Source organism: Sapajus apella, unplaced genomic scaffold (assembly GCF_009761245.1).
Source record: "Sapajus apella isolate SASKATOON/1434 unplaced genomic scaffold, GSC_monkey_1.0 scaffold15, whole genome shotgun sequence".
Classification (NCBI taxonomy): Eukaryota; Metazoa; Chordata; class Mammalia; order Primates; family Cebidae; genus Sapajus; species Sapajus apella.
Genome location: NW_022436955.1, coordinates 2,526,532 through 2,544,436, shown reverse-complemented (window position 1 = coordinate 2,544,436; position 17,905 = coordinate 2,526,532). Strand labels below are relative to the sequence as shown.

General features: G+C 50.6%; 1 protein-coding gene across 8 annotated transcripts in view; it reads right to left on the bottom strand.

Moving 5' to 3' along the window:
- The window catches only part of NDRG4 (NDRG family member 4), a 48,815-nt gene extending 31,941 nt beyond the window's left edge, over positions 1-16,874 (bottom strand). For 4 of the 8 annotated variants that reach the window (XM_032284077.1, XM_032284078.1, XM_032284082.1 and 1 more), the window contains exon 1: positions 16,057-16,486. In XM_032284077.1, the coding sequence (XP_032139968.1) occupies positions 16,057-16,093 (37 nt within the window). In that variant the 5' untranslated portion in view covers positions 16,094-16,486. Of the gene's footprint in view, positions 1-15,003; positions 15,185-15,281; positions 15,540-16,056; positions 16,487-16,689 lie in introns of those variants that run through there. The other 4 variants (XM_032284084.1, XM_032284086.1, XM_032284079.1 and 1 more) reach the window with 3 other exon arrangements.
- Positions 16,875-17,905: the final 1,031 nt, after the last annotated feature.

Sequence of the window (17,905 nt, the reverse complement as noted above, 5' to 3'; positions counted from 1 at the left end):
TCTCTAGGTTCAGCTCCTTGATTTATACCAAACCTGAACTTGACCAGTTCTCCTGCTTTTTCCTTGGGTTGGACATATGAATCCCCATGCTCCCACCAACCACACCACCACCCTGCGCGCGTGCGCGTGCACATACACGCACGCACGCGCGCGCACAGACACACCCAGCACATTCCCACTGTCTCAGGCAGCCACATTTGGATCCTGGCCCTCCTGGCTAAAGGCCAAGGCTGACTCAGTAGCACATCCTCCCCTTGGGGATCACATGCCTTTGTTCACAATGTTCTCTGTGCCTGGAATGCCTTTCCCCATCCTATCCCTACAATGGGGGCAATGTAAAAAACAGTCCTTAATATTACTGAACGCTATGTTCCAGGCATTTTACACGTATAAGCTCATCCACTCCTCCTAACTCCTCACTGAGGTAGGGACTATTGTTGCTCTCAATTTGTAGCTGAGGAAGTGAGGCGCACAGAGGTTTAACCAGCCTCAAACATTACAGCTGGTAAGTGATGGAACCTGGATTTGAATCCACGATGTCTCAGTCTGGAGTCCACACGCTCATGTGTGGACTCTATCATTTTTTTTTTTTTTTTTAAAAGACAGAGTTTCACTCTTGTCGCCCAGGCTGGAGTACAGTGGTGCGATCTCAGCTCATTGCAACCTCCACCTTCTGAGTTCAAGTAATTCTCGTGCCTCAGCCTCCCAACATAGCTGGGATTACCAGCTTGTGCCACCATGCCCATCTAATTTTTGTACTTTTAGTAGAGACACGGTTTCGCCATGTTGGCCAGGCTGGGACTCTATCATCTTGCTAACCCACTGATGCATGGATGCGTGGTTTAATCTCCCTACTGTCACCACCCAGAGGACAGTGACATAATCTTGTTCATCTGTCCAACCCCACAGAGTCCACTGCTGGTAAACTGGATGGAGGACAGATCAGAAATCTCCATGGCTGACCTGCCCAGAGAAGCTATAGGAAAGCACAGTGTAAACATTTTTGTTGCTCAAATACCACTGTTCCAATGTCACTTACAGGCATAAAACAGTATTCAAATGCACACCATCAAGGTGTGAAGATCCTTCCAGGAGCGGCTGCTCTGGTACGAGACTGCTTGATGGGACTTCCAGGGCAGTGTTTGGCCACAAAAGTTGAAGGGAGCAGGGCAGGGCATGGTGGCTTATGCCTGTAATCCCAGTACATTGGGAGGCTGAGGCAGGTGAATCACTTGAGGTCAGGAGTTCCAGATCAGTCTGGCTAACAAGGTGAAACCTTGTTTCTAATAAAAATTTAAAGATTAACTGGCCATGGTGGTGGGCATGGTAGTGGTAATCCCAGCTACTCAGGAGGCTGAGGCAGGAGACTCATTTGAACCTGGGAGGTGGAGGTTGCAGTGAGCTGACATAGTGCCACGGAACTCTAGCCTGGGCAACAGAGTGAGACTCCATCTCAAAAAAAATGAAACAAAACAAAACAAAAAACCATAAAAAAACAAAAAACAAAAATAAAAAACCACAAGAAAAACTTGGGGGTGCAGATGCAGCCTCAGCACCTCCTGCAGTTCGGCCTGGGCGCTCTCCTTCCTCTCAAATCCCATGTGTGGCCAGTCTCCCCACGGGGTTTGCCAAAATCCCCTAAAGGAGATAGATTTAGTAGCACTCCCATTTTAGGGCTCAATAAGGAGAAAGAACATATTATGGACTCAAGGGAAATGTGGGCAAAGATCTGGGATAGGAATTCAGAGAAGAAACTGCATGGGAAAAGCAACTGCCCTGCTTCACGGGCCATCAGAGAAATACACGTGAAACAATGAGCAGTGTGACCTGCTCAGATCGAGGCTTCTCAGATACTCCTAGAGGACAAGGACATCTGTTTTGTTCACTGGGATGTCCGCTGTGTCTATGACAGTGCTGGGCACAGACACTCAACATTTCTGTTCAATGAAATAAGTAAATGAATGAATCAATCATTCTTTATACAGACCACACATTGCTAAAAGACTGATAATATGCAAGGTTGGTAAGGTTCTAGGAAAATAGGCACACTTATGCTGCTGGCTGGATGGGAGTGGGTTCAACTTTATTGGGAGAACAACTTGGTAGTGTGTTAAATGCAAATATCTGTCAACTCTACAATTCTGTGTCTAGGTATGTATCCTAAAGAAAAATGCCTATGTGTACACTAAGAGGCAGCACACAAGTGTGCTCCCCTCGCAGCTGAGTGGAGGAGTGCCATCTCAAAACTACCTCAGTGAGCATCAGGAGGATGGCTAAATGAATTACAGAACATCTATGCCCTGGAGTACCATGCCGCCATTAAATAAACAAGGCGGCTCCACTCAGAGCGTGAAAGCATTCTAAAATATGCAATTCAGAAAAAAAGGCATGTCACAAAATAACGTGTAACAATAATCCCATTTATGGCTGGGCACAGTGGCTCACGCCTGTGATGCCAGCACTTTGGGAGGCTAAGGCAGGAGAGTTGCTTGAACCTGGGAGGCGAAGGTTGCAGTGAGCCGAGATCATGCCATTGCACTCCAGCCTGGGCAACAGGGCGAGACTTTGTCTCAAAAATAAAAATAATCCCATTTATGTAACAAATATACGCATTGAACAGGTACATATATTGGCAACTTCCAAAAAAAAAAATCCTCAAATGATTCAGGGTAAACTGTAACAGTGCTTATCTCTGGAGAAGGATATGGATTTAGAAGGGTATAAAAGGGAGATTCTTTTTTTAATCTTATATACCAGATTTTATCAAATCTAAGATATCACTGATTACAAGTGACACTAATATTTTATGTATAAGAAAAAAAAACACTGCCAGTTAAATTAAAACATACTTTCCTCCTTTTTAACTTATTTTGAAAAAAATTTAGGCTTACAAAAAAATGCAAAAAAAAAAAAAAAGAAACTACAAAAACAAAACAAAACTAGCACAGAAACACATAAATTTCCCACATACGCTTCACTCAGGTTCCCCCAATGTTATCATGCTACAGAATCACAATACAATTAGAGAAACCAGGAAATTGAACACTGATTGATACATATGGTGAAGTAATATACAGACTTACATCAATTTTACCAGTTTTCCCCAACAATGCCCTTTCTTGGGTCTAAGACCCAACCCCGGATGCCACATCATCTTTAGTTGCCATGTCCCTAGTCTCCTCCAAATGGGATAGTTCCTCAGTCCATCTGTTATGACCCTTTTTTTTTTTTTTTTTTAGATGGAGTCTCACTTAAGATGGAGTCTCACACTGTCACCCCAGCTGGAGTGCAATGGCGCGATCTCAGCTCACTGCAACCTCTGCCTCTCGGGTTCAGGCAATTCTCCTGCCTCAGCCTCCTAAATAGTTGGGATCACAGGCACCCACCACCATGCCCAACTAATTTTTTGTATTTTTACTAGAGACGGGGTTTCACCATGTTGGCCAGGCTGGTCCTGAACTCCTGACCTCGTGATCTGCCCGCCTCGGCCTCCCAAAGTTCTGGGATTATAGGCAAGGCAGAGCCACCACGCCTGGCCGACCTTAACACTTTTGAAGAGTGTGGGCCAGCTGATCAGTAGAATGCCCTCGCTTTGGGTTTGTCTGTTGTTTTCTCATGATTAGACTGAGGTTATACATTTTTGGCAAGGATAGGACAGAAGTGCGATGCCCTTCTCAGTTTATATCAGCAGGCGCATGATGTCAATCTGTCTTATTACAGAGGATGTTAACCTTGATCCCTTTGATAAGGAGCTGTCTGCCAGGTTTCTTCACTGAAATGTTACTATTCTTCCCTTTGTAAGCAGTGTGGGAAGATACTCTGACACTATGTAAACATCCTATGTCTCATCATACTTCCCCACCCCCTCCACCCCCTTTACCCCTGCTAATTTTAACAGCTATTGATTTTTGCCTACAGCAATTATTACTTTGGTGGTTGCCTAATGATAGTTCTTTTTTTCCTGCTGAAGAAAAGGAAGAAGATACTTTTCTATTTCCATAATCTCTTCTACACTTACTGGAATTATCCTGTAAGAAAGAGTTGTCCTTTCTCTTCCTTTATGCGATTACTTATTTACATCAATATGGATTCATGGATATTTATTTTACTCTGTGGATTAAAGGCCATTGCTTTTATTATTTGATTAATTGTTCAAAGAGAGCCAGGTTTGGCCATTGGGAGTTCCCTTAAGGAGGCTCCTACGTGCCTTCAACATGTACCCATTATTTTTTGAGTTTCAAATATTCTAGCTTCATTACATGTTCTAAGCTGATCTTGTACTTTCTCTGCCTCAACCATGAAATCAATCATTTCTCCAAGGAGCGCCAGTTCACTTTATTGGAGGATGATGTTTAGAAACCAAGATCTGGACACCAGGTGTGCTCATGCTCCTGGGTGTCATTGGTCTAGGCCCTCTTAGCAGGCAGACCTTTGAATGTATGCAAGATACTAACACACACACACACAATTTACGTCTAAATCTCTCTCTCTCCATACATATAAGGAATCTGGAATTTATACTGGTAACTTTAACCCTAGTTCGACACCAGAGTGTATTCTAGCTTTCCCCCTTTGATTGCAATTTTTTTCTCCAGTGGTGAGAAACCTTGCTCTCATTATCCATAATATTTTTGCTTATTTGTTCATTCCTGGGGATACACACAAAGTGGTATCAGAACTACTACCGCTGTGATGAGTTCCTATCATTCAGGGGTCTTTTTGTACTTACTGAAAGAACTCTTTTAGAATATATTAGAACAAGATTTTTTTAAAAAAGCATCTATTACGCTTGTAAATTTTTAGAAAGGAAAATATAATTGAAATAAATTGTTTAAGGTATTCCTTTTCACATTCTGAGTCCAATGTCTCTTAATCTGTCTTGGGGTTTTTGATGCCTGCGCTATTCCACACAACCTGAGCTTCTCTGGCATTGAGGATGCTCTACTACTATCTCTGGGATTTCCTTCTGAGCTGCTGATGTCCACTCGCAAGTTCTGATGTTCATGTGATGGCAGTAACAGATGGTGCCCCCTTGCCAACAGAGACTGTCTGATGCATCCCAATCTTAGAAATGTTAAAGTATGGAAAAAAGGTGCATCTTAGAAAGGACATAACATAGCCCTTTCATAAAGTAAGAAGCCGATGTACAGCACCAATGTGTAAACTCTGTTTTTCTACACAGCACAGCTCCAGGTGTTAAGCACAGTCATTACAATAGACACAATAAGGTTCTAATTCTAAGACCAAGGGGAAGATGGAGCTAGAATCCCAATCACACATTCCACTTGGGCAGCTTCTACAAGGAACCAGTGAAAGAGTACTACTGCAGCAAAGACTGCTAATTGTCCTCCCATGTCTGTTCTCCTCTTCTTAATAATAATCCCCATATTTTAGATGAGTAGGTGGATGACGGCAATAAACTTTATTTATGATGATGTGATGTTCTGCCAGTGAGAGGAAAATGGAAGCATGTGGCTTTCAGGCAGTGTTCTTAAAAGGGGAGACATGGCCGGGCGAGATGGCTCACGCCTGTAATCCCAGCACTTTGGGAGGCTGAGACAGGTGGCTCACTTGAGGTCAGGAGTTCAAGACCAGCCTGGCCAACATGGTGAAACCCTGTCTCTACTAAAAATACAAAAATTAGCTGGGCATGGTGGTCGGCACCTGCAATCCCAGCTACTCGGGAGGCTGAGGCAGGAGAATCACTTGAACCCGGGAGGCAGAGGTTGCAGTATGCCAAGATGATGCCACTGCACTCCAGCCTGGGTGACAGAGCGAGACTCTGTCTTAAAAAAAGGTGGGAGACATGCCATTCTTTGATTCTTCCTCTTGCCTTCTGGCTGGAATACAGGTGTGATGGCAGGGGCTTGAACAGCCATTTTAGCCCCAAAGACAGGATTCTAAAGGTGCAACGTGGCTCTATAGAAAGAGTCAAGGTACCTGAGAATCATGAAGCTATGATTTGGGAATCCTCTACTTTGAGATCCTGGTTATGAAAGAGAAAAATACACTTTAATCTTGCTTATTATTATCATGGATTTTCTGTTACACACAGTTGAAGCTAATCTGAACTTGGGATATTTTTCTTGGAGACTCATCCTATCGTGCTAACGGAAGTCAAGGAAAAAGGAAAGGGTGGGGCTTTCCCAAAGAAAACCAGGAAAATGCTAGAGCAAACCTGCAACTTCCTCTCTCCAGCAGGCAGCGTAGTCCATGAGGCTATTCTCTCCGGCGGTTTAAACCAGAGCCAGCCCATCCTAACCCACACTCACAAGCTCACAATAATTGTACTGACATGGGTAACCATGATCTACATTAAAAGGTTAAAAGCTTAGTTTGGCACTTTTTGTCACAGATTCTCACATTTCTTTCACACAGGTGCCTCACTCAATTCAGCTGTGTATCTTTGCTCACTCTGGCAAATTTCCCAGATACACGAATCCTGGATCTTTGCGCAAGATTCAAACAGGTAAACTGAGGCAACGAACTTTCTCTGGCATGTCTACAATACAGTCTCCAGTAAAGAAAGAGCCCAAGGAGCATCTTTCTTACTGGGCATTTTTCTCACAGAAAGTCCCCTAACTTCTCTGAAATGCCTAATTTATTAGTGTTTGAGGAGTGACATTCACCTGGCAGAGAGGGACCCCATTCCAAGCAATTCCCAGAGCTTTCCTGCCTCAAATGCAATGTCTGCAGAGGGGGCTACCTGCATCGGTGCCCACCTGGCACCCAGATCCTTTCTTCTAACAGCACCTGGGTTTCCTTTGGCGAAACCGCCCTTCCCCGTTCTCAGGACATGTGGTTCAACCCCAAATGACCATACCCAGGGGTGGCCCAGGCCTACGTCATTCATTCATTCATTCATTCATTCATTCATTCACCAGATACTGATTTGGCGCCTACTGTGTTCTAGGACTGGAGATAAAATACTGACCATTATAAACAAACATTTCTACCTTCGGGAGCTTTCTGGGTGCTGGTCGGGGAGGCAAACAATCCACAAACCTAAGTAAATACTCAGCATGTCAGACATCCTAAAAGCAATGCAGGAAGCAACTTCACAGGAGGGGAGAGCGGGGGATGTGAAACAGGGTGGTAAGAGTGAGAAGCCACCTGCTGAGAAGGGAATATGAGCAAGACTTGAAGGAGGTCCAGCAGTGAGCCTTGGGGATGTCCAGGAAGGGCACTCAGGGCAGGGGGAGCAGCAAGCACAAAGGCCAGGAGGCAGGCGCCTGCACGCTTGAACCTGGCCAGGCACTGTGGCTCATGCCTGTAATCCCAGCACTTTGGGAGGCTGAAGCAGAACTGAGGCCAGGAGTTTGAGACCAGCCTGGCCAACATGATGAAACCATGTCTCTACTAAAAACATAGAAGTTAGCTGGGAGTGTGGTATGTGGTGCACACCTGTAATCCCAGCTATTTGGGAGGCTGAGGCAGGAGAATCACTTGAATGTGGGAGGCGGAGGTTGCAGTGAGCTGAGATTGTTCCACTGGACTCCAGTCTGGGTAATAGGGAGACTCTGTCAAGGAAAGGGAAAGGGAAAAAGACAGGGAAAGGGAAGGGGAGGGGCAGAGCCAGGGTGGCTGCAGCAGGGTGAACCAAGAGGGGAGGAGATGAGGACAGAGGTGGTAAGGATTGGGGTGCTGGTCCCGTTCAACCCTGAAGGTTGTTAGGGAAACTCTGGCTTTTATTCTGAGTATAATCATGCACTGGAGGGTTCTGAGCAGAGGGCTGATGTGATACGATTCACCGTGAAGGATCCCTCCTCCTGCGATGTGCAGAAGAGACCTGGGGGTTAGAGTGGAAATGGGGAGATCAGTTATTGAGGTGCAGCTGGCTTGCCAGACAGTGGCAATGCAGGAGATGGATGAAGTCCTCAGCTTCTGGGTGTGTTCTGAAGGTAAAGCAAGGTGGAGCTGCAGATCCATCAGTCATGGCAGGGGAGGAAGAAAGAAGTTAGGGTGACTGGTGGAGCCATGGAGGGACAGAACTATCATTCAGGATTTAGGGAAGACCTTGGGAAGAAGAGGTTTGGGGGAGAGATGAGGGGTGTGGTTTTAGACCTAAGCCAGGTGAAGCTGCCCATGGGCAGGTGGATGTAACAGTCTGCTTCAGGTTGGCACGGTGGCTCAGGCCTGTAATCCCAGCACTTTGGGAGGCTAAGGTAGGAGGATTACTTGAGCCCGGGAGTTCGAGACTAGCCTGGGCAACATATGGAGACCCTACCTCCACAAAAATTTAAAAATTAGCTGGGCATAGTGATGCATGCCACAGTGACCTCAGCTACTTGGGGGTGGAGGCTAGGGTGTGAGGATCATTTAAGCGCAGGAGGTCGAGGCTGGAGTGAGCTGTGATTGTGCCACTGTACTCCAGCCTGGGCAACAAAGTAAGACCCTGTCTTTCTGTATAAAGAAATGAAGGGAAGAGAAAGGGAGGAAGAAAGAGGAGGAGCGGAGGAAAGGAGAATATATAATGCAGTATGTATGTATGTAAGTATGTATGTATGTATTTATTTATTTATTTTGAGACTGAGTCTCACTCTGTCACCAGGCTGGAATGCAGTGGCAAGATCTTGGCTCACTGCAACCTCCACCTCCCAGGTTCAAGTGATTCTCCTGGCTCAGCCTCCTGAGTAGCTGGGACTACAGGCATGCGCCACCACGCCCAGCTAATTTTTGTATTTTTAGTAGAGATGGGGTTCACCATGTTGGCCAGGTTGGTCTTGAACTCCTGACCTTGTGATCCACCCGCTTCAGCCTTCCAAAGTGCTGGGATTAAAGGCATGAGCCACTGCTCCTGGCCTATAATACAGTTTTAAAAAAACAATTCATACTTCAGACCCTTGGGAGGAGCCACTTCAAAGATACCACCATAGACAGACTAGATGAGGTCATCTAGGGAGTGGATGAGGACAGGGAAGATGTCCCAGCACTGAGCCCCAGAGGAAGACAATGGAGAAAGTGCAGCAAGGCGAGTGAGAAGCCACTGAGGCAGGAGCCAGAGGGGTGGGGTGGCCTGGAAACCAAGTGGACAGAGCCCTGGGCCCAGTCTCAAAGGCCTTTGCTGGAATCTTGGGGAGGGAAAGCTCTTCCCCAGCAATGGGGTTTTCGGGAGGACGGTCTGTGAGCCAGCAACCACACTGCCCCTGTGAGGAAGGGCCTGACTTAGAGCTCAAGCAATCCAGAGAACCAACTAATAGGAATGAGGGAGAGAAAGACAGAGCCCGATGGCCCTGTGTCCACTGTGCTGGCCGGGGACACCCCATGTTCTTCTTTGTATCAGTCTGTTTCTGTCACTTGTGCCCAAGAGACCTAACGTAATTTCTAAGTTATTTTCTCCTGTGTGATGGGGGTGGGGTGGGCGAGTGAAGCCGGCATCCCGCCTCTCCCTTTGGTAATCACCCGGGAGCCCAGCCCCAGTGTGGGGTCAGAGCTTCCCACGTGCTTGACGGCAGGCCCTTTCTACCACACAGTAGCAACACCATGGTCCAGTCCAGAGTAGTTCAGGCCTTTCCCAACCCAGGCACTTTCAGAGACAGACCCTAAGCCGTGATGGCGAAAAACGCCCCCAAGCCATTCTGGTCACCCTCCCGGGTGCTTGCCTTGTAGGTTGCAGGAGACCTCTGGGTCATCCCTGACAACTGCTTCTCAGCTCCGCCCCCATGGGTCGAGCACAGAGTGAATACTCTGTAGCTGGTAAGGGCTTTGGGAGCAGTGAGCTGGGTACCCTTTTTTATGGATGAGGCAAAGGCTGGTGCAAGAGCTCTCCCAACTTGAAGGGGAGCCCGCCGGCTTCCCCCTCCCTACCCCAGAGCCCAGGCCCAGCAGCACATGTATCCTCCAGAAAAACAAGTGGGCAATATTGTTAAAAGCCATTTTTGGCACCCCTAGAGCTGTCAGGAAACAGTTTGGGGTGCAGAGTATCATCCTAGGAACTGCAAATCTTGGACTTGGTTATGAGACTCCCCTGCTCTCTGCTCTCTCACACACACATGCTCCGGGGAGAAGATATCCCAGAAATATTTCCCCTGTCCCCTCCAAAGAGGCTGCAGTCTCACCTTCGTCATCTCACTGCCTAGGATGGGACCTATCAGCAGGCACACAGCACCTGCCCTGCTGCCCCCCGGGCCAACAGGTGAACTGAAGCAGCATCTAGATCCCCAGGGGTATTTGTTATGGGGCTTAAGACACCTGATTACACTGGCTGGTGGATACATTTCACCTGTGGTTTGGAATCTAAAGCACTGAGGAGACCAGGTTTATGCTGGCCGGGTGGAAGTGCCCATCCCACTTAGGATTTGTGTGAGGCTCTTCAGTTTACATTAACAGTGTCGTGGTGCCCTCTCTGCTGATCCCAGCTGATCCCCGGGACTACCCTGGGGCTGAAGGCAGGCTCAGGTCAAGTTCACACGGCCGGGGCGATCAGGACCAGGCTTGCAGACTCCAACCCACGGTGCTGCCCTCAGTGCAGGCCAAGGCATGAGTCTGATCTGTACACACCCCTGCTAATTTCCTGTGGCTGCTATCATAAATCACTGCAAAATTGGTGGCTTAAAGCAACACACATTCAAGCCGAGATCTTGCCACACTGCCCTCCAGCCTGGGCAACAGAGCAAGACCCTGTCTCAAAAACAAACAAAAAAAGCAACACACATTCATTCTCTTACAGTTTTGGAGGTCATTAACTCCAAAATCAATTTTACTGGGCTGAAATTAACGTGCTGGCAAGCTGTCTCCCTCCGGAGGTTCTAGGGAGAATCTGTTCCCTGCCTTTTCCAGCTTCCAGAGCTGCATTCTTTGGCTGGTAGCCCCTTCCTCCACCTTCAAGGCCAAGCAGAGCTTCTGGCTGAAGCAATCATATCGCCTCTTCTTCTGTTTTTGAATATCCCCTGCTTCCCTCTTATAAGGACACATGTGGTTGCATTTAGAGACCACCTGGATAATTCAGGAAAACATCTCCAACTCAAGATCCTTAACCACACCTGCAAAGTCTCTTTTGCCACGTCAGGTAACATTTACAGGTTCTAGCGATTAGGATCCATCTATCTTTGGGGGCAATTATACAGCCCAGCACAACTTCCCTCCAAGGTTCCCATGGCTGCACCTTTGCCTCCATTTTTCACTTTGCTGGTTCCTCCTCCTCAGACTTTAAGGAAAGTCAGCTTCGCCATCCACCTGGAACCACTCCTCCTCATGGGCTTTTTCCCTCTGTCCACTGGACTCTAGCTCAGCTTCAGAATTTCCACAGGATTGGTTTTTATCAGCATCTAGTGCTTTGCATTAATTTTTAGTTTTTTAAAAAAAATTAGCCTTCAGATGGAAATTTTTTAGTTTTTGAAAACAGAATTTGAATGTCTTTTTTTTTTTTTTTAGACAGAGTTTCACTCTTGTTACCCAGGCTGAAGTGCAGTGGCGCGATCTCGGCTCACCGCAACCTCCGCCTCCTGGGTTCAGGCAATTCTCCTGCCTCAGCCTCCTGAGTAACTAGGATTACAGGCACGTGCCACCATGCCCAGCTAATTTTTTGTATTTTTAGTAGAGACGGGGTTTCACCATGTTGACGAGGATGGTCTCGATCTCTTGACCTCGTGATCCACCCGCCTCAGCCTCCCAAAGTGCTGGGATTACAGGCGTGAGCCACCGCGCCCGACCCCCAGAATTTGAATTTCTTGTAACACACATTTACTGAGAAAAATGAGAAAAACAGAAGACCAAAAAGAAGAATATCAAAACCACATGGAATCCCTTTAACAAAAGAAGCTGCTATAAATGTGTTGGTGCGTGTCCTTTTATTCATTTTCCAATGCTCATCTAATCACTAAAGAGAATGTTTCTAAAACCAACAAAAAATATGTTTTGAAACATCTGTTGGACTCTGGAGTCAAGATATTCTGGTCCAAATTCCAGCTGGTCACTTACCGTCTGTGTGCTCTTTGCCAAGTTACTTAACCGATCTGTGCCTCAGTTTACCTATCTGTAAAAAAAAATGATAGCACATACCTCCTAGGGCTGTTATGATGTTGGATTAACATACAGCATGTGCTTAAGACTGTGCCTGGCACACAGCAAATGCCATATACGTGTGAGCTGTCATCACCATTAGTATTACACTATTTAAGGAGACATCTGCTCAGATGGATAAATAACCTTTGGCAGTATCATTCCCAGCTACCTGGGGCTCTCTGGTATAAGTGCACTGCTGCTCTACTGTTAGGCATTTAGCTTGTTTCCAGTTGTTTTTTTCCTTTTTTCCTTCTATAAACAATGAAGGGATAAATATCCTTGAACAAACACCTTTGCAACACATCTTTATTTGTTCCTAAAAATTCAACTGCTGAGTCAGAGATCACACATATTTTTAAGCTTTTGATACATCATTGCCAACTTGCCCTTCAAAATCCTCTACCCAGCGGAACAGCATGCCCCTCTCCCCACACCCACCCTCCCTGGGCACACCCAATGACCCTCATGCCTCCCCTCTCCTCCAAGGGACCACGCTTCCTTACTCAACCATGTGTGTGCCTCCACATCAACATCGCAGCACCCCAGTGAAGCAGAGAAGCAGAGGAACTGGAAATGAGGACTCAGCGTCCTGTTTTCCGCCTCCTAGGGCAAACCTCTGCCTCAGTTTTCCCCATATGTAAAATGTGGGTCAACACATCTGCCAACAAACACTACAATCGTCTGTAAAATTGAGTGGGGCTAGATATTCCAGGTATTCAAATGAAAACAAAATTCTAAACAACTGGTAAAACTTTTCTTAATCACACATCAAGTATATTTTAGACAATTTCCAAGATCCACTACTCAGAGACCAAATCTGCCATTTTAGAGCTCTGACTCTGAAACCATTTTGGGAACAAAGTGCTCCAGTGCCGATGCGCAGAAACAAGTGCCTTCCTACTTGCGGACAGACCCGTGTCCCACTTTCACATGTCAGGCTACAAAATAAAAAACTCACCCAGCTACTGAAGGCCCCAAGAACCTGCCCTCTGAGAACTGTAATGAGCTTGTGTGCAGGTGTGATGATGTCCTGGACTCCCTCACAAGTATCACCTTGGCTCCCCACAATATATATATTTGTGAGACACAGTCTTACTCTGTTGCCTAGGTTGGAGTGCAGTGGTGCAATCTCAGCTCAGTGCAACCTCCACCTCCCAGGTTCAAGCAATTCTCCTGCCTCAGTCTCCCCAGTAGCTGGGACTACAGGCACACACACCACCAAGCCTGGTTCATTTTTGTATTTTTAGCAGAGATGGAGTTTCGCCATGTTGGCTAGGCTGGTCTCGAACTCCTGACCTCAGGTGATCTACCCATCTAGGCTTCCCAAAGTGCTGGGATTACAGGCGTGAGCCAACTGCTCTGGCCTCACAATGTTAATGAGGACTATTATTCCCATCTTACTGTTAAGACTGATACTGAAAGAAGGTAAGAATTTGCTGGCCGGGCACAGTGCCTCATGCCTGTAATCCCAGCACTTTGGGAGGCCAAGGTGGGTGGATCACGAGGTCAAGAGTTTGAGACCAGCCTGGGCAACATGGTGAAACCCCATCTCTACTAAAAATACAAAAATTAGCAGGGCTTGGTGGCATGTGCCTGTAATCCCAGCTACTCAGGAGGCCGAGGCAGGAGAATCGCTTGAACCTGGGAGATGGAGGTTGCAGTGAGCTGAGATCTTGTCACTGCACTCCAGCCCGGTGACAGAGCAAGACTCTGTCTTAAAAAAAAAAAAAAAAAAAAAAAAAAAAAAAATTCCCAGGAGCTGAGTAGAAAGGAGACCCTAAAATTCACATCCTCTGATTCCAAAATCCCTGCCTTCCTTGTTCCTGTTGCAGCAAGACCGCCCTCCACACACACAAACACATCTCAGAGAGGCCTGCACTGTTCTGAGAACCCAGCAAAGGAACTGGAACACCCTGGAGGAGGCAATCTGGAAACTGGAGCAAAGTGGGAGGAGAAGGAGCCCCCAGCACAGTGATGGAGTGCACTGGGGAGGCAGCCTGAGGACGCCGGCTGCACAACTGTCCTTTGCTGGCCACTTGCCGGAAGCTGCTCTCGATATCTTAAACGCTGTCACACCTAATCTCCAAAGGTCCCAGCCGGGTAGGCACCACGACGATCCCATTTTACAGATGAGAAAAGTGAAGTGTGGAACAGCTATTAGGCTGTCCCAAAGCCAGGCAGTCAGAATGCCATGGGACAAGGCCAGGCGTGGTGGCTCATGCCTGTAATCCTAGCACTTTGGGAGCCAGAAGCAGGCAGATCACTTGAGGTCAGAAGTTCGAGGCCAGCCTGGCCAACATGGTGAAACCCGTCTCTACTAAAAATACAAAAATTAGCCAGGCATGGTGGCGTGAGCCTGTAATCCCAGCTACTCGGGAAGCTGAGGCACGAGAACCACTTGATGCCGGGAGGTGGACGTTGCAGTGAGCCACCTGTGCCACTGCACTCCAGCCTGGGTGACAGAGCAGGATTCCGTCTCAAAACAAAACAAACAAAAAACCCATGTTGCTTTAAAAGCGTTCCCTCCAGGGAGTTAACAAGTTCATCAGCCTGGGTAGTTCCTTTCCAAGTCAGGTGATCAGGACCTGCCTCAAGTGAGCTCCACAAAGAAAAACTTGGCAAGGTATTGGAGAGGGTGCCAGCCCCATGGCTAACTGGGCTCAACGCTGGCACTTCTGTGCACCCAGCCAGTTTCCAGTGCCCCAGGAACAGCCTCCACCTCCCCTTCTCTGCAAGTCTGTCATCAGCTATTGTTGATTGATTGGTTTATTTTTTGTAAAGATGCGGTCTCACTATGTTACCCAGGGTGGTCTTGAACTCCTCGCCTTAAGCGATCCTCTGGCCTCAGCCTCCCAAAGTGCTAGGATTACAGGTATGAGTCACTGCACCTGGCCTGCTACTGCGGATTTAATAAAACCTCACCCAACCTACCCAACCCCCATCTTCTAGCCCCCTCCCCCACAACACACACGCACATTCTAGGTCATCCAGCCTCCATACCTCTCCCAGTTCAAGCCTCTTTCACACTCCAGAGCATGGGCCAGTCCCTTGATCCTGCAGCCCATAACGCCACCTCCCTCTTCATTAACAGAAATTGTTTTTCCAGGTCTTCAAAAGCTGCCCCCGACTCGGATTCCACCCTGTTTCCTGAGTGCGCCCACAGACGGGTGCTCCTTTCAGCCTGGTAACAGAGCTCAGGGGCTCTCCTCCCTCATCGGACATGAAGGTCCTCGAAGGCAGTGACCAGCCCCCTCCCCCAGGTGTCAGAGGACACTTACTGGAATCTGTTCATCCGACATACACGGATGGAGCACCCATAAGTCCCAGGCCTGGAGGAATCCGGGCTGCTTTCCTTTCCTCCTGTCTGGGTCTCTCCACATCGGGGAGAACACAGAAGTCAGTCCTCGGATCCTCCCGGGTCCCTGCTCCCTTTCCCATCTCCTCTTCCTGGCGTTCTCTCTTGCTCTCCAGCCACTGCCCACTGGAAGTGAGTTTCCAGCAGGCCAACTGATCACTTCTCCAGAGGGGCCCCAAGGCTGAGGGTCCCCAGTCAGCAGGGTCCAATCTGGCCTCCACTCCCAGCAAGAAACTTCTCCCCACAGGGAAAGGAGGCTCAGATTGTCACAGGGGTCAGGAGTAAGAGGTCCATGGCGCGGGTCCTGCCAGAAGCCCATGGGTCCTTTCTTAGGGGACAAGCGACACTGATTGGAAAGCAGGAGCCCTGAGCTAGCTTTCAGGGTCCTGACCCGAGCTCTGCTGGTGGGAGACTCCATGACCGGTGCTCCTCCAGCCCGGACGCCGCCCCCGGACCGGTGCTCCCCCAGCCCGGACGCCGGCGCCAGGGACTCGCCACAGCCTCAACTCCTCTCCCGGGGCCCGGCTCCGCACAGAAACAGGTAGCACAAAACTAGGAATGAGTTGGCGTCCGCACCCCTTCCTGCTCGGACCCGAGCTGCCCCAGTCCCCGGCCGCCCCAGTCCCCGGCCGCCGCGCCTGGAGCCGCTCCAACGGGGAAAGTGGCGGGCTGAGGGGCAGACGGGCGGCGGGCGGTACCTGTGAGCAGCTCCAGCCGGTGTCCCAGCACCTTCATCTCGGCGCCCGGCGTCAGGGCAGCGCGCTCTGCCGAGCCGGGGAGAGGAGCGCGGGAGACCCGGAGCTGAGCGGCAGGAGAGCGCGGAGCGAAGCGGGAGGAGCAGCTCGCAGCCAGGAGCGCTCTCCCGCCCCCCACGCCGCGCTCCCCCCTCCAAAACGGTTTAAAAAAATCCACCAATTGCACGGCCGCGCACCCCCAAAAGGCGCCTGCCGCCACCTGGTCCGGGTGAACTCCAGGAGGCGGAGGGAGGGCCCGGGGTGGGGGGGGTGCGGTGACACCGCGGGAGGGGGCCCCCGTGCCGGCCACCTGAACAAAGAGGCCCCGCCGTCCCCGGGCGTCGCGGTGGGGAGGCGCGGGCGGCGCCTGGGGGTCCCCAACGGGGCCGGAAAGGCAAGGAGGGAGAGCGGGGAGCGCAGGGAGGAGGGAGCGTCGCCCCCGCGTAGGCGAAATGTGGCTGGAGCGAGTCGGTGCGGGACTAGCGGGGCTGGGGTTGTGCGCGGGGCTGGGCTGGGCTGGGGCGGAGACGCGCGCAGCAGCCCCGGCGGCGAGGGGAGCGGGCCCTGGGCTCAGAGGCGAGGGCGCCGCCGACTCACCGCGGAGATCCGGGCGAGACAGACGCGCAGGCGGGGAGCGGGGCCTCGGCGCCGACGACGCGCGGGTGCAGGTGCGGGCCGCCGGGAACCCCTCCGCGTGCCCGAGGCTGCCGGGGCGGAGGCCCGGCTGGGGGCGGCGCGCCGCGGGGGGCGTGCCCGCGTGGGTTTGGCGGGCGTGGGCGCTCGGCCCGCGGGGCGGTGCCGGGTCTAGGGCTAGCCCGGGACGGACCGCGGTCTCCCACGTGGCTTCCGCCTTCTGCAGGGGTGGGAGGGCGAGCGGGGACCGAGAAGCCTGTCGGACACCCCGGCCGAACCGCGCCCCTGCCCGCTTCTCACCTGCCCTGCGGCGCGGGCTGTGCTGGGTGCCCTGCGCCGCCCCCCCCCCCAGGCCCCCTGTAGCCGCGCGGTGTCGGGTTCCCGGGGGAGGGGACGGCGCTGCCCTAGTCTTTGTTTAGACTCCCGAGGGGAACCTCAGCCCTGCAGAGACACCCGCTATTCCTCCCCACCCCCGCGCCGGCCCTCCGGGTCACCCGCCGTCGCCGCCTGGGAACCGTGGGAGAAAAGCCCTGGGGGCCGGGAAGAACCAGGGGCTCAGGGGCCCCTGGGGCCTCTTCCCCCTCGTTTTCGGAGCCCGAGAGTGTCCTTGGGAAACTCGTGTAGGAGTGGGGAGTGACACCCTAGCAAAGGTGTCCTGGGCCCTCAGGGTCCCGCCCAGAAGGTGGGGCGGTCCCTGCTCCCGCTAGTTCACCTCCGTTATCTGAGCGGGAAAGGGAACATGGGGACCCGCGTCTTCCTCAGGCTCATCCTGCTCGGGCCCCGGGGCACTCCTCCCTCCTGCCACTCCCCTCACCACCCGGTCTTCGGTCCCAGATGAAGTCCCACTCCGGGGAGTATGGAAATCTGAGGGGCTGAAAAAATTTATTTGGACCAGACAGCTCGAGACAGGGCTCCTGGAGACCCGGGTTCCATTCAGGTTCCGCCGGTGACCTTGGGTGAGGCTCTGCTTCTCCCTAGGTTCCAGCCTTTTCCATGCAGGGCTGTGTTGGACCAGGCGATTTTGGAGGTCCAGGATGGCGGTAGGGTTGGGGGTGCAGAGGGGCCTGCAGGCTTCGGGGTCCTTCCGCAGACCTCTCTCTAGGCTGGTTGGCAGAGAGGCCCTGGCTTTCCTTTCCCCCAGCTCCAGGGGGCTGTGGCCCATCCACCAGCTGAGGAAGCT